Source organism: Oryza sativa, chromosome 4 (assembly GCF_034140825.1).
Source record: "Oryza sativa Japonica Group chromosome 4, ASM3414082v1".
Taxonomy (NCBI): domain Eukaryota; kingdom Viridiplantae; phylum Streptophyta; class Magnoliopsida; order Poales; family Poaceae; genus Oryza; species Oryza sativa.
In genome coordinates, this window is record NC_089038.1 from 22,211,999 (window position 1) to 22,227,587 (window position 15,589).

The 15,589-nt window shown below is 42.1% G+C and overlaps 2 protein-coding genes across 6 annotated transcripts; both read right to left on the reverse strand.

Moving 5' to 3' along the window:
* Positions 1–620: 620 nt before the first annotated feature.
* On the reverse strand, positions 621–4,611 carry LOC4335920 (glycolipid transfer protein 3). 2 transcript variants are annotated; one of them, NM_001419352.1, is made up of 6 exons: positions 4,094–4,489; positions 3,745–3,800; positions 1,652–1,782; positions 1,350–1,488; positions 1,104–1,247; positions 621–1,008 (listed from the first exon to the last, which is right to left on the reverse strand). In NM_001419352.1, exons 1-6 carry the CDS (start codon positions 4,449–4,451, stop codon positions 973–975), a joined length of 864 nt encoding a protein of 287 aa, NP_001406281.1. In that variant the 5' UTR covers positions 4,452–4,489; the 3' UTR covers positions 621–972. The 2 variants fall into 2 exon arrangements, 1 of the variants encoding a protein (NP_001406281.1); NR_185064.1 differs by having other exon boundaries at positions 633–1,008; positions 1,350–1,457; positions 4,094–4,611.
* A 2,031-nt stretch (positions 4,612–6,642) lies between these two features.
* Positions 6,643–12,197, reverse strand: LOC4335921 (zinc finger CCCH domain-containing protein 28-like). 4 transcript variants are annotated; one of them, XM_066309156.1, is made up of 9 exons: positions 11,729–12,194; positions 11,537–11,632; positions 10,141–10,186; positions 9,662–9,751; positions 9,051–9,167; positions 8,416–8,491; positions 8,148–8,242; positions 7,954–8,062; positions 6,643–6,935 (listed from the first exon to the last, which is right to left on the reverse strand). In XM_066309156.1, exons 1-8 carry the CDS (start codon positions 12,136–12,138, stop codon positions 7,955–7,957), a joined length of 1,038 nt encoding a protein of 345 aa, XP_066165253.1. In that variant the 5' UTR covers positions 12,139–12,194; the 3' UTR covers positions 6,643–6,935; position 7,954. The 4 variants fall into 4 exon arrangements, with proteins under 4 accessions (XP_066165253.1, XP_015636418.1, XP_015636416.1 ...); NM_001419344.1 differs by having other exon boundaries at positions 6,654–6,935; positions 9,662–9,754; positions 11,729–12,197; XM_015780932.3 differs by having other exon boundaries at positions 6,643–8,062.
* Positions 12,198–15,589: the final 3,392 nt, after the last annotated feature.

Below are 15,589 nucleotides of genomic sequence, written 5' to 3' on the forward strand. Positions count from 1 at the left end.
TGGTTCAGGGTAAAATGAGAAATTTGAGTGAGGGGTGGTTGAAGGAAAAAGGTAGTATTCTATAAGTATACTTATTTGGGGACGAAGTGAGTCTTTCCTTATCTTGAAATCTCAATCTAGTTCTTTTTCACAATTAGTAGTAATAAAATTAGAAATTGATAATTAACCTCTCTTGACTATGGACACTTATTTTAATATATAGTTTGGTCGCACAATGATGAAGAGATGTTCACTCTTTATTAGATTATGGATCCTTTGCGATGCAGTATCCGAAAACATTGGAACAGGAAAATTATAGGAATAGAATGTCATGCTACAACAAATCCTACAGGAAATAAATGCACAGGATTTTACGAAAACTATATTGTTTGGTAGCACCATAGGAAAGCATAGGATTTATGAGTCACAAGGAAGAGAAAACATGAGGTTAGACCTCATGTTAAATCTCCTTCAAAATTCCTATGGAATGAGCTATTCCGTAGGAGTTTCAAAGGATATTGTGATTTTGTGGAAGTAGTTCCTTTGTTCTAAAAGACCTTGTAGGAATATATTCCAATGGATTCCAATCCTCCAATATTTCTCCACTTTTCCTTTGTTCAAAAAGAGCTCTTATTGTGAAATTTTCTCATTCTGCCAAATTAGTTTGTTGAATATTGAGTAGGGGATCTTGAAAAACTGCAGCAGTTTGGAGATGACCAATGACAGGAAAGGACTGAAAATGCGATACTCCTATAAGGATGACCAAAGTACACTGCCTAGTCTTCATCTGGCAAATTGGTACACACTGCACACTATAAACCTGCAGTTCTACTCTAACTGAAGACCTATTTACAGAGTTACACTACTACTACGGTACTACCACAAAAAAAAAAGAAGGGGGAGGGGGATCTGTACACAGCCAAACCAGCTGACCAAGGCCGTATGCCCCGTATCCACATTCACATATTACAACGACAATTTATAGGCTTGCCATCAAGTTGATTTCAGCCGGTCCAATCTGAACTTCGCCTGAAAAATGAGCAGATGCTATATAAATTCACCGACAGAAAGCCCTTAATCTTTGCAAGATGAATTCAGAATCAGTGCAAGGCGCTACTGCTAACCATCATGGCATGGATATCGTCAAGGAAGGGCTTAAGCAACTTTGCGAGCTTTCGAATCTCCTCCTTCAGAGCAGCACAATCTTGGCATTTGCCAACGAGCAGGTTGATGAACATCTTCCTGTCAGGAATGAGTTTCATTGCGATCTGTTCACCACGTTTATCAGAATTGTGTCAGCCAAGTGCAATGGAACCAAGGATTGATCATTTTCGACAAAATCGATGCCCCAAGATTCAGTAAACCCTGACCTTGTAGGCTGCTGAAGAGATCCACCCATGCCATGGCTTTAGAGTGACCATGTATGCAGATTCTACAAGCTGTGCAAAACACTTCTGATCAGAATCCTCCTCCAATCTCTGTAATAGTGCAATAGTGAAATCCATGGATCTGGTGACGTTAGAAAAGGTAAATACAAATGAGAAGAGGCATATTAAGCAGCCTACGTATTGCATATCTCATAATGACATGCTATGAAAGATCGAAATTTTCAAGCGTAAGTGCATATATAAGAGAAGAACGGAAGCTCATTACATGGGCTGTCTTGTTTTACCTAGTAAGCCAAAGAATAGCTCTCGCGCAGCTATCAACCTTCCTTGCAGTGCCCTCATCTACCTCCTTCTCCAGTATCTCCTCTAGATTATAGTATTTGGATGGGTCCAACAAGTACAACTCCTGCAGCCTCTGCAATAGGCAGTAACAGATCAGAAAACAAAAGGTTGCACCTGGATTTTTTTTCTTCAAAATTCACAGAAATGTTCAAAAGATATACACTGAAGTCAGCCAGAGTCACCCATTAGTAAATAGTTGGCACCAATTATTTGCAACCTACTAGCATAATAACGTTCACATTTTCATGCCAAGACAAATCAACTCTCCACTTGGCCATCACTATCATGACCCTGTCAATATGCTCTTTCCAAGCCTAGAAAAACTTTACCTTCACCCTCTCCTGATAATCTTGATCTTGAAAATATTAAGGTAAAACAAAACAAGAAAAAAAACCTCATCCTCTCGTAGAGGAAAATAAAAAAGGAACAAAACAACAAGAGAGGGACACCGAAGTTTGCGTCTGAAAATGCCCCACGGATGAACGGACGGATGTGACCAGAGCAGTTGAAGGCCTGTGTGAGGCACACGCAAAAGCAAATCTTGAGGAGAAAATGATCTGATCGGATCAGATATTTACAACTTTTGCATCGAGAGGAAAGCCCTAATCCTATCTCCTTTGTTTTATCTCTTGTCCTGCCTTCCAAATTCCAATCAGTCGCCGTCTCCTAGTCCAAGAATCGAGAGCGCCGGAAAGAGACCGTAAATAATACTATGATGCAAAGACTTTGCATGCCGAGATAAGGTTCCTGGTGTTTGTGGTGCTGGAACTTGCAAGTGATTCCTCTGCAGTTGAAGCTGCAGTTATAAGCTCACGCAAGGAGGGCTCGTGGTGTGCTCGAATCAATATGTGTTTGGCTGAAGGGACACGATGGGTCAGGATAGAGCGAACCCATATTTCAGAATGTTTGGTTTGATGAAAGTCAGGTCAAGTCAACACCATTGGAGTCATGACCTGATAATTCTATGCTAGTAGTACACACCTTGAACAACTCGGAGCAGGGGCGGATCCAGCATGGGGGCGGCGGGGTCTCGAGTCCTCACGAAGACCCCACATTTTACCATACGTAGATAGGAGTGGGGACTATAACTTTATCTATAACTTTATCTAGTTTGCTTAGACCCCACCGCTATTTAACCGCCACCGACTTGGAGGAGTAAGAAGAGATTATCGGCTGTCGAATCGTGCTTTGAGATTAGTGCGAATATCCAGAAGGTGGGGGGCCTCAAGAGGCAGCTCTCAACTTTGGCAAAGCAAAGCAGTGACTGTGAGCCCAGTGACAGTGTCAAAAGGAAAATTAATTAGAGGTTAGCCTAGCTATCTACGTGGCTTAATTAAAACGACCGGTTGCTTTCGGTGGCTACTGGCTAGCCGTGTGGCCGGCACGGGACAGGGGAAGCAGCCACAGGATTACGCTTCCCTACATGGGACCGCGCCAACAGCTCTAATCTATAAAATTAGTAGTAGATGTGAATTCTTGGGGTATGATTATTTGGATTCACAACTTGCAACCTTTTTTGTTTCGGTTTCTTGCTCTCAAGTCGAGCAGCAGGTAGGGGTGTGATTGAGACTCTGTGCCTACCAACCATACAAGAAGGCATTTTTAGTTAGCTAGGATTTTCATCTGATCAGGGAACTAATGCTTTTTTTGAGAGAGAGGGAACTAATGCTTGACTAGTAAAACCTTTCTTCTACTAACTCTGTCTTAAAATATAGCAAATTAGACATAACATGTAACACGAATCTGTACAAGCTCCTTATTCGTCGTAGAATTTTGAATCTGTACAAGCTCCTTATTCGTCGCATAATTTTTCACGATCTCGCAGATATATGTATTTTTTTATCATGATTTACGCTAAGAAATGGTAATGATGAAAAACTGTAACATGGCGAAAATATTTTTAGGGACAAATATGTAATGACAATAAAATTAAATACTAGTTCTAAATATTTGTAATCAGTAGCCAAACTCTAAGATCATGCAGATTACTAGTAGGTCATTAGGTACAGAAGGAATGATTTTTTTCTTTTTGTACCTCGATGTTTCGTTGGACGTCGAGCCTCAGCACAGCCATGGTCGGACCGATCTTATCTGCAAACGCCCATGTAGGAGTATCACCAGAGAACAGTAAGAACAAGCAAAAGCAACAACGACAAAGCACGCAGGTCACCATGTGTTCAAATGAAGAAACGGGATGCGATACAGATTACTGGCAGGTGATGGCAGATAGAGGAGTCAAACCATGCAATGGCATGTAAAAAAGGAAAAAAAATGGAAGAATTGGAGAAGGAAGGATGAATTATTTTTGAAATTTGAACCAAGAACAAGGTTGAAAGAGGAGGAGATGCGTGGAGGCAGAGCAGGGGAAGATAGGACGAACTCACCGAGCACCTGGAGGAGGAGGTGAGAGAGCGCGAGGAAGGTCAGCGTGGGAGGAGGCGGCAACGGCGGCGGCGGCTTCCCGCCGCGGCGCTCGACGTCGACGGCGGAGAGCTCCTCGATCGCCAGCCGTATCTCCGACCACCCGCGCTTCGCCGCCTCCTCCTCTTCCTCCTCTCGATCTCTCCCGTCCTCCTCCTCCTCCTTCGGCTCGTCTCCTTCGCCCGCGTCCTTCGCTCCTACGGCCTTCGCCGCCGCGTCTCCTCCTCCTTCGCTTTCGCCGCATGGCCCGTCGTCCATGGCGCTCGCCGTCGCCGCCGCCGCTTCGCTCTCATCTCTCCCCGTCTCCGTCTCCACCACCATGGATTGATACCTCAGAAAGTCTTCGGTCTTCGTCGGAGTCACCAATCACATGGCGATTGCGAGCACGCAATTATTGTCGTTGTGATCCTTCGCTGTGTGTGTTCTTGTCCTGTGTCAGGGAGAGTGTGAAGTCAAAATGCTCAAACACCGTGCCGCTTCTGTAGGCATAGAAGAGAGATTTATGAATATATACTAAGGGCAGAAAAGAATAAAAAAAAAGCTTCAGCGGAGCTTAAGATTCTAAGAAAGAATTTAAAAAAACTGGTTTTTCCTGCTTTTGGCTTTTATCTTTTTTTTTATTCTACAACTACATCTTCTCATAATCTAAATCAAAAGTTGTTTAGAAAACTTCTGATTCTAAAAAAAAGCTGTACCAACTAAAATCTTCTCCAAACATGCCCTTGGATTGGTTGGGCACGTTGCACGTTAGTTAACCCGCCTTTGTTCGCTCTGGGGAACGAGAAAAGGCACTGACAAGTGGTAAAAATTTACGAGTACTAGCAGTACAATGGTCCACGGTTATCGAACTGGTGATTGAGTGGTGAACATGGTAATTAACCAAGCTTTGCCGTCAGCGTGCGTTAAAACAAACAACGGCACGTCCAGCTCACTGAATTTCTATCGAGAACCAATCCGCATGTGCATAATATTTCATCTACTGAGTATATATGTACTTTGAAAAGATATTTACTACCCTCTTACTAACAAGGATGTCAAACATTTAATTCAATTATAGTGGGGGTAATAATAAAAATCAACATCCAATCACATTGTACCACGTCAGTTTTGTAGGATGTTTGGGAACAAAATTTTGTATCTGTATCATTTTTCTCCCAATATTCACCATGCAATATTCACCGCGTAACCGTATGGTTACCACAGTAACTGTGCTTCCCACACGGATGCGATTCCTTCACCGGTCAAATTATTTTAAGTTTAACCATGGTTACCAAGCTTACCTCGGGAAAGGGTAACCACATGCCACATATTGATGCCCACTGCGCAAAGTTTTTCATGAGATTTATGTTTATATACATATTTTAAATCATGTCTCGAGTCAAAACTAAAACCAAAGTGGGTGTATTTCTTCTACAGTAGTCCTGCACTTCCAACTTGTTTGCATGTTACAGTTTGATATGCAAAACTTCTGCAAGACTAGTTTATGATTGTGATATTAATCAGTATATGGAGCAGTTTTTATTATCCTGATATTGATAGCCCTCATTATTACTCTAAAGAAATATAGGGAGAGGGCGTCACGTCCTCTTATCATACTCGACGCATGAAAGGGATCACGCCAAGGAGAAGACACCAGAAGACAATATCCCTGGCCGTCACACACCAGTTCAGTCAGCAATGACGAAATAAATGGCCATGTCACTCCTATCTTTTAAGTTCCAATCGGCCGCCAAAACAGGTACATGCCCCAATTCTCACAGCAGTTTCTGCCCCCCACAAAAAAGAAGTGATCAGCTGCTACACCATCTTGACCAGATGCCAGATGCAGTCCCAGATCCTCAGAAACCATCGGTACACCACCAAACAGCTTCTGCAGTCCACCACAGGTAAACAACCAAGGTGCAAATGTAAAATGTTACGATCGCCAGACATGAGAAGCTCGCACTAAGTAAATGGCAAATTGGCCCTGGCTGCATGTGATTGCCACTTTGCCTGACGACCTTGGAAGAGAGATACTCCTTGGACATATGCAAAACAATCCTGATCTTTAAGTAGCCTTGATACTGATTCTGATTTCGGTCTGGTGGTCCGAAAGAAAGTATAGATAATTTCATAAATTGTCCCCCAAAAAAAGTGTCATGGACTCATGGTGTCAAGATTCCCCAACATGATGCCGTTGGAAACCAAAGATAAACTATCCAATGGAATCCACAAAGCTGTGGGATCAGCTAATTCCAGACAGGGCAACAGCAAAACTGATGCTCGTTTGGTGTTCACAGTTTGTGCTTTAACCACTTAGCTCATGCAGCAGCAATACAGCAGCGTGATTTCCAGTAAACAGATCACTCAGCTCGTTGACATTTGGTTCTCCCTAATCGCTTGTAGTGGGGTACTGATTAAATCCGACCTGGCTCTACTTTACCAAAAGGAATTCCAAAATATCCTCCAACAGGCAACAGTAGCAAAACATTGATTAAAGAAGTGCAAAAGAATGAATGATGCGACAAACAAATTGAATCATATGCAGACGGCAAACTCAAAATTAAAACATCTTTATGAAGGCTAGTACACAACCACTCGTGCAATCCCCTTTTTAAAGAGAGAAAGAACTGAGTCAAGTTTAAGCAACCTCTGAAACATCACACGATGATAATCTCTTCTGTTACATAGAACTTTTTTAGGCTTTTCATTGTCTATGACATCTTAGCAAGCAGCACAACAGCCAGCGCAGCAGCTCTTTGGCAGCAGTAGCAGATTTAGCAGCAGCAGAGCGGTAGCAGCGGCAGCAGGGCAGGGCACTCAATACTGAGGAAACAACGAGTACCCATTTGTTAAAGAGAGCTAATACCATTGTCAATTAAAAAATCTAAAAAATCAAATAATAAGAACTCTCTGCATTTAATATTTTGTTGATTTGTTCCATAAAGGGAAATAATAAAAGGTGAAATCTGCATGTTGACCCTATCTGAGTTGTCAATGGAATATAGATACACTGTAACTTAAACACTGGAGTAGACTTGAAACATGTCAAATGACAGATGACTCAGCTAACTATATTTTTAAGCCACTAAAGCACACCACAATAATTAATGATCATGTTAAAGCTGGAAGAATAATACAAGTATAGTGCGCTAATGATTACACAAAAAATTGTAACTTCACTTGATAGGAATTCATGACATGAAATAAATGATTCATTTTATCACAACCAAACTTCAAAGAATAATTGGAGGATAACATATCATAGATCATTTCATCAAACATCAGCCTGCATTGCAGACCAAGTCCACAAACTAATATAATTTTCTGAAACACTATACTCATATAATAGATAATATGTCATTGTTGTGTGGTTAATATGTCAAGAAACACTAATGGAACTAAGGAATAGAACTGACCACAATGGCAGCTGATGTTTAATCAAAGACAACGGAAGTTATCTCATATTAAAACATTTCAACAGTATATATCAAATGGCATGACCATATGGTGAACAAAATTAGCACATTTTAGAGGACATTTTCAACAATGCTATACCTCTTTGCATGGAAAGAGTACTAGTCTATGCTAGCATTTCATAGGTACATGCTATATTACCCACATGATCAGTTGGCAAACAAAATTTTGCAACCTTAAAACATCATATGATTGCTCCAGCTGTTTTGAATGGACAGAACATCCATAAGGAATTAAGGTCTTAGGTAAATTTGATTTGGACATTTCTAAGGGTTGTATGCGCTCTGTGTATGTGCTTTGCAGCTATTTGATGCTAATTTGATTCTGAATTCAAAGGAAACAAAACATTGGATATAAGTTACTTTACTTTATCCAATAGAATTTGAGCTTGCAGGTGGATGGTAAAAGCGACAGGCAGGTCGATTGCATTCTCCTCGCTTAAAATCACGGCAAACTTCAACTTGGGTATTCATCACCTATTAGAAAATGTTTGGAAAGAACTTGCTAATTAGTAGCCTGTAAAACAAATGGTTCATGCCAGAAGAAGAAAATTATAAAAACCTCATTATTCAAATCCGGGTGTGCAAATCTGCAGGATTCTCTATTACACATGTTCTTCAAGTAGTCCCTGCAAACTTCCACTCCGTAGTTATTACCTGCAGAAGAGCAACGATCAAAAGCTTGCCAAAATAGCAACAGAATAGGGTAGACACTCAAAACTTCATTTACCAGAAAAGGCTGAACAGTAATAGGGAAAACTAATGTACCTTTTTGCTAAATTCATTAAAACTGAACATCAGTAGTAAATGGTCTATCATGCACTATTTACCAGAAAAGGCTGCAGGGGCTGAAGGGGGAGGCATCATCATAGGTACTCCAAGGGGTGCTGGTGGTGGCATGTAAACCTTGAAGGCAGTGAATAAAATTTTAAGACTATATTACTATAATCAAATTATGAAAACAGAAAACAAAACAGTAGAACACTCTTTACGATCAAAAGACAAGCAATTATCTATTTAACAATTCATTTCTTATTGCATCTGAATTCTGAACAAATAATGGCAAGTCTATGTGAGTTAAAGGAACACTAACTGTCTTGCTTCCAAAAAATATACTCCCTCCGTCCAAAATTATAATGCCTACTTTTTTTACACGATCTTCAATGACATACTTTGACCATTAACTTATTCCATGTTATGTTCCCAACAAATATGAAATTAGCATCATATGAAAGTACTTTAAAATATGAATCTAGCAATATAACATGCATAATATTTAGCATATATATGGTTAGTATGATTATTAGACAAAAGTTACCGAGTTTGATTTTCCTTAAAAAGAGGACGCCCTATAATTTGGGACAGAGGGAGTATTAAATAAGGCAAGTACAAATACTCCATAAGAAATTATTTTCAACAAGCAACAGCGTAATTCTGTAAGACTATGTTCGGTACAACAACTTACCATATCAGGGTATTGCATGGGAATATCCCTCATTGGGGGTGGCATTGGATGGGCCATAACATGAGAGTATCTACATGATTTACGATCACACCTCCCACGCAAGAAATCTTGGCAAACCTTCCAATGAAAAAGAAAAACCATCATACAAGTGCCAAGAAATATGGGATAGCACAAGCAAAGAACAACGTATTCATAGTCATACATGAGTTTCTTTGCTTTGAGATTGAGTAGGCAAAGGGGTATCTCTATCTCTACAGTATAAAAGAACCTAGTGATGGTTGTGGTGAGTCTGCCATCCTGCAACCAACTCTTGAGTCTTGAGTTGGTGGGATAATCCATGATCATCTGTGCATGTGGTTGTATTAAGGATATTTGTGGATTGATATATCCTTGCAAATTGTATATGCATTTTTTTTTAATCAATATGTATTAATTTATCACAAACTTTTGAAGATAGGATTTACAGTATATTGTTTATTTGAAGCATGTTCATTACTTGGTTATATAACAATGAAGTAGAGCATTACACATGAAAAATACTTTACTTGCTGCCCTGTTACTTTTGGGCTAGCGAACTGATGATATAATCTATCATTAAAATGGAATCTTACAATTGCACAATCCTCAAGGGGTGAATGGTGCAAGAATCGGCACTCGTTTGCTGATCTTGAACATCGTCCACGTGTAAAATCTCTGCAAACCTGCTGTTTATTAAAAGGAGTAGACTCAGTTGGTCTGTCATAAATGTTGAATGCGGAAGAGATATCCAATGAATTCATCATAATTCATACTAAGCTGCATAGAAACTTTAACACTTCATCTAATATGAAGCAGGACCTTCCACGTTCAGGTGATAGATGGTTTACAGCCCTTCTATGTGTTCTAGCTTTCAAAAAAGATTACTTGTTCCTTATGGACATACCATGCGACATCAAGCCAATTAGCTACCTTTTTTTTCTTGTTTGAAGCAGATAAACAACCTTTCCAATTAGCTTTACAATAGATAGTAAAAAACCATTAACTACTTAGAGAAATGACAAACCGATGCATGATTGATGAACAGATGAAAGGTTAAACAGGAGAAACTTACCATCTTCACCTTTGGGTCTTCCACACCAATTGATCTCAATAATGACCTACGTAAAAGAAACAAAAGAAAGTTGGGATCAGCTGGTTGCATCCAATGCCTGCATTTCATTTACAAAAATATGCTACCCTGCCTCCAAAGAGATAATCATAGGTCACAAAACAAGCCATCAACATTCAAATATAAGTTTTCTTTTCAATCGCAAACTAGCATAAAATACAGTGCATTCCCATTTCAGCATTCTGCATCATTCCACTCCAGTGTCTCCTTTAACCTAGAAATCTAAAGCTTCTCCCATATAGCACCCAGCACATACACGTGTGTGTGTGTGTCAAATAAAGAGCTACGTAATGTGAGCAGTGGCGCAGCTAGGGGGGTGCTGGAGGGTGCCAACACCCCGCTATCCAAAGACCACCACCACCACAACCCCCCTGTTTTTACTCTATATTAAGGTTAATTAAGATAAGTATTCATCTAGTTTATTTGTGTAACTTGAAAGTATTATCAGTTTAGTTAGTTAGCAAGTCCAAAAACATTAGCAAGAAACATGATATACAAAATTAGTTTGTGATTTCTCATCTTTTTCAAAGTAAAATAGATGATACTTATTTGTGAGATTATTCAATAGTTTACATTGAAAGAATTTAGCAATAAAGGCTAGTTTCAATCTTTCAATGATATTATTAAAGATCTAAAATTCAAGTTTTTTTTTAAAGGACTAGTTTACGCATTGATTGTTATTGACGGTGACTATTTGACCTCCTTTGCTATCAATATTAGTTATTTGGTCTCATGGCTTATCCTCACCCCCACACCCCCCCCTAATCTCAAATCTTGGCTTCGCCCCTGAATGTGAGAGTAAACATAATGTTCAAAAAAACAAAATAATATCAATTTACCCAGAGAGAATAAAGTAGAAAAAACAAGTTTTTCTCCCAAACAGCCAAACTCTGAACACATAAAATGTGTGAGAACACCTATACAACACACCGAGGGAATCATGGGTACACATGCCCATGAAATATAAAAACTGTGAGAACATAAAAACACGATAATGGAATTTTAATACAGAAAGTGGCTCATAAAACATTGTTCCAAGAAATTTCCATCAGAAGCACAAGTAAAAAAACAATGTCAGGCAGCTAATTTAATCCTCCAGATAGCACAGTAGAGCATGATCTCATGTAGCCATGATGCTGTTAATATTTCAGGAATTGAACTAGAAACGGAAGACTGTATGCTTGGAAGCACTAATCGAGTATTAATCGACTTGCATCAATAAATGGACTTGCAGCAGCTTGTGCATCTCTAGAACATAAGACCATACACGCTACCAACCCTCGTCGACAAAAGCACGCAATGCAAACGGAACAAACAGCAACGGGGCATCATCGCATACTCCTGGATATGAGGGGGCGGGTGGTAGTAGCGGCAGGTCCTTCCCCGGAAGCAGTTGTTCCGCAGCGAGTCCGCGCACGCCGTCACCTTGCTGTCCCTGCACATACAAAACCCCCCAAAATCAGACACGGGCGCCGCAGGAAGGGGGGGGGAGCGGGAGGCGAGATCTCCGGGAACGGTGGGGGGGCGGTACCTGTCGACGGCGACGGTGGGGTGCGGGTGCGCGTACTTGCACTCGATGTCGGCGCGGGCGCACCTGTCGCGGAGGAAGTCGCGGCACACCTCGACGTTGAGGTCGTTGTGCCGCCTCCGCTTCCCATCGGGGTACCGCGGGCTGGCGCTCCGCCCGCGGCTCCTGCTCCGGGAGCGGCTGCGGCTGCGGCCGCGGCGCGGGGAGCGGGAGCGGGAGCGGGAGGAGCGGCGGGTGGGGGAGGGCGTAGGGGAGAGGCGGCGTTTGCGTGGCGGGAGCGGGGGCGACGGCGATCCAGCGGCGGCGGGGTCGGTGGCGGCGGCAGCTGGGGCGGCGGCAGCTGGGTCGGCGGCGGCGGCGGCGTCGGTGTTGGGGATTTCGGCGTCGGGGTTGGGGGTCTCGGCGGACGCCATGGTGGTAGGGTAGGAGAGAGAGAGAGAGAGGGGAGGGAGGAGGTGGGCTCTGCGGCGGGGGGGTTGTCCGTGACAAGACAGGGATCTAGGTTTTGAGGGTGATTTAGCGGAGGATTTTGTTTATAAACGTCCACTACTAGTCTATACTCCCAAAATACAAAAATTTTCACAATTTGAATCTTTGCAAAAACTATTTTCACAAATGAACCGCCGCTAAAGCTTATTTCAAAAATAACCCTTTTGTTCAGGCACTGAACTTAGACACCTCAGCGCCAAAGCGTGGCGCTGAATATGCGTTGGCACGCTGACTTAGTCTCCCATCCGCGGTGCCATTGCATTCAGCGTCAGTTGATATGGCGCTGAGTTGTCTAAGTTCAGCGTCAGGTGATTTAAATAAGTTTTGGCAACAATTTATTTGTAAAAATAGTTTTTGCAAAGGGTCAAATTGTAAAAAATTCAGCCCAAAATAAGTTAATATAGGCTTTGTTTAGATCCAAAAATTTTGGTAAAAAACGTTACATCAAATGTTTGATACATGTATGGAACATTAAATGTGAAAAAAAACAATTGTACAGTTTCCATGTAAATTACGATACGAATCTTTTGAGCATAATTACGTCATGTTTTTGACAATGTGATGCTACAGTAAACATTTGCTAATGATGGATTAATTAGGCTTAATAAATTCGTCTCGCAGTTTACAGGTGGAATCTATAATTTATTTTGTTATTAGTTTACGTTTAATACTTCAAATGTGTTTATGTATACTTCAAAAACTTTACACAAAAAGAACTATACACACCCATAGTCCTCTCTACATCTCAAAATAAGTAGTAGTACAACTAGTTGAAGGAAACTGCTCCCTATAGTATCAAAATGTAAAAACTGAAAAGGTCAATTAGGTCTAGAGGGGGGGTGAATAGGCCAATTTAAAAACTTAAGAAAAGCGGAAGCAGTAATTTTTGGAACTTGGGTGGGAATTTTCGGAACTTCCGAAAGGATTTTCGAAACTTCCGAAAATGCACAGAGGAGCGCACACAAACAGAAGTATCTAGATCTAGAAGACTACCACATGAAAAGAAAGGCACATACAACAACTAGACCAATAGCGGCACAAGCAAGCAAAATTAGAGGAGAGGGATGAAAAGATATCACCAAGGTGAAGCTTGCAAACTTGTTCCCGGAGTTCAAATCCTTGGGGGATTCTACTCTCCGTTGAGGAGCTCACTAAGAGCCGGGTCTTAGCTAACCCTTTCCTCAAGAGGTTGCACTAAGCACTCCTTCCACTAAGAGGTATCTCTTCCCTTGCGGAGGCGAGATCCGGCCTTCACAAACTTCTCCCGGCCAACCACAAGTAGATCGGTGACTCGGGAGTGACACCTAGCCGTCTAGGAGTCCTCAACCTTCAAGAGTAAAAGATGATGCAAAGAACTCCCGGAGATTATGCAAGTGCTCACAAATCTTCACAAAGACCACAAGAAGCACCCACATAAACTCGAATCCACACTCTCACACACACACTAAATCGGAATCAAACACGGGTGGAGAGATGAATCGAGGAAGTAAGGCTCAAATGAACTAGAGAGAGAGCAAGCCAAGGGCACAAATAATTAGAATGAAACCAGCAGCCCTCACAAAGTGAGGGGAGGTGGGTATTTATACCCACAGCACAAATCTGCCCGTTGGAGTGTAATAAAAGTAATTTTCGGAACTTCCGAAACAATTTTCGGAACTTCCGAAAATTCTAGATCTGAGAAATAATCAAAGTCAACGCACTTTTCGGAACTTCCGAAAATTTCTAAAACGCTTCTGTGTATTTTCGGAACTTCCGAAAATCATTTTCGAAACTTCCGAAAATTTCCAGAGAGCTCTCAAACGGTCCTGTGTATTTTCGGAACTTCCAAATTCTTTTCGGAACTTCCGAAAATTTCCAGAACGCTCCAAAAGAGAAATTGATTTTGAGCACACACATCACTCCTTATATGTCTATGCATCATCCCCCTTAATAGTACGACTTTCCTGCGACACAATGCGAGGAAAAAGATACAATATAACATTTGATCATTGCCGCATTGCATCGTGATGTCGCATTCACAGGATATGCATTGTATTACAACACGTTGAGGATTTAACAACCTTCACATTTGCTTGAATAAAAATGTTAGTCCTCTCTAATCGCATTGTAATCAATCATCAAAATCATTAGGGGCCTAGATGCATTTTCAAAAACCTCGTATAGAATTTGATACTACATACTCCCTCCGATTCTATAATTCTAATGTTTTTGACGATGACACGGTCTCTGAGATATATCTTTAAAAATATTATTTTATTAAGAAGAGATCTGAATTACCTCTAAAATTATTTTATCCTTAACTAAAAAAATCAAACAATTTATACCCCGAATTTTTTAAACCGGACAAAGAAAATCCCTAGTCAATCCAAAGCGGTTTGGATCATACGAGCAATCCAGTCAGTCAAAAATAATAAAAATCAGTGGGCTGCACTTGTGACTTGTGAGCATCTTCTTCTCCTTTTCCTATCTCTCCTCTGCCTCTCACCTACCTTTGTTTTTGTCATTCTCCGTCCTCCCCCATGCGGCAGCCGCTACTGGTGAATGCGCGAGCTCTGAGCAACGAGGAGTTCAAGCTCGAGGCGGCGCGGTTGGTCCGAGAGACGGCTAGTAAATGAAACAACGGTGTTGCCTCTCGGGATCAAGCTTGGTGGGGGCTGGAGCTTGATGAGGATGTCCCGACGGATGCAAGCGATGCAGATCCCGACCGGCAGCGCCACGGCGGTAGGACCAAGTGGTAGCGTCCCAGTGACTGGATCCAGTTGCAGAGGCCCAAGGCATTGGCAAAATTTGCTACAGTACATCGAAATATTACGGTCTTTGCTGTGAGACATCCGAAGATCGTGTATTTGCTCGTGGACAATGTAAAAAAAGTGGTAATTAGCTGCTGGACCCTCCTCCCATTATTTTATTATTTCCAATCAAAATTGAGAGAGAAAGAGTTGTGTAATTACAAAAATACCCCTATACAGTGTTCTTCCTCTCACTTCTTTTCTTTTCCCCTTCTTCTTCTTCTTCTTCTTCTTCGTGGAGCAGAGAGCGACGGCGGCCGGCCCGAGCCGGGACGGCTCGGCCACGACGGGGCGGCGCCGCCGGCGACGCCCTCCGCGTCGGCGCGGTGCGCGGCGGCGGTGGCGGGCTCGACTTCTTCGCGTCGCGCTCCCACGCCGCCCGCCTTGTCGACCTCGTCACCTCGCCGTGGCCCGCCCACGTCGTCGCGTCCAAGCACGCCGCCTCCTCGTCGCGTGCTCTGCGGCGAGCTGCCCGAACAGCACGTCATCGGCATCATCGAGGAAGCCGCGCACCGCGTCACCATCTTTGCTTCGTCGGCGGCTTTGTGAAGGGAGGCTCCACTCTCGTCATGCGGCGCGACGAGCG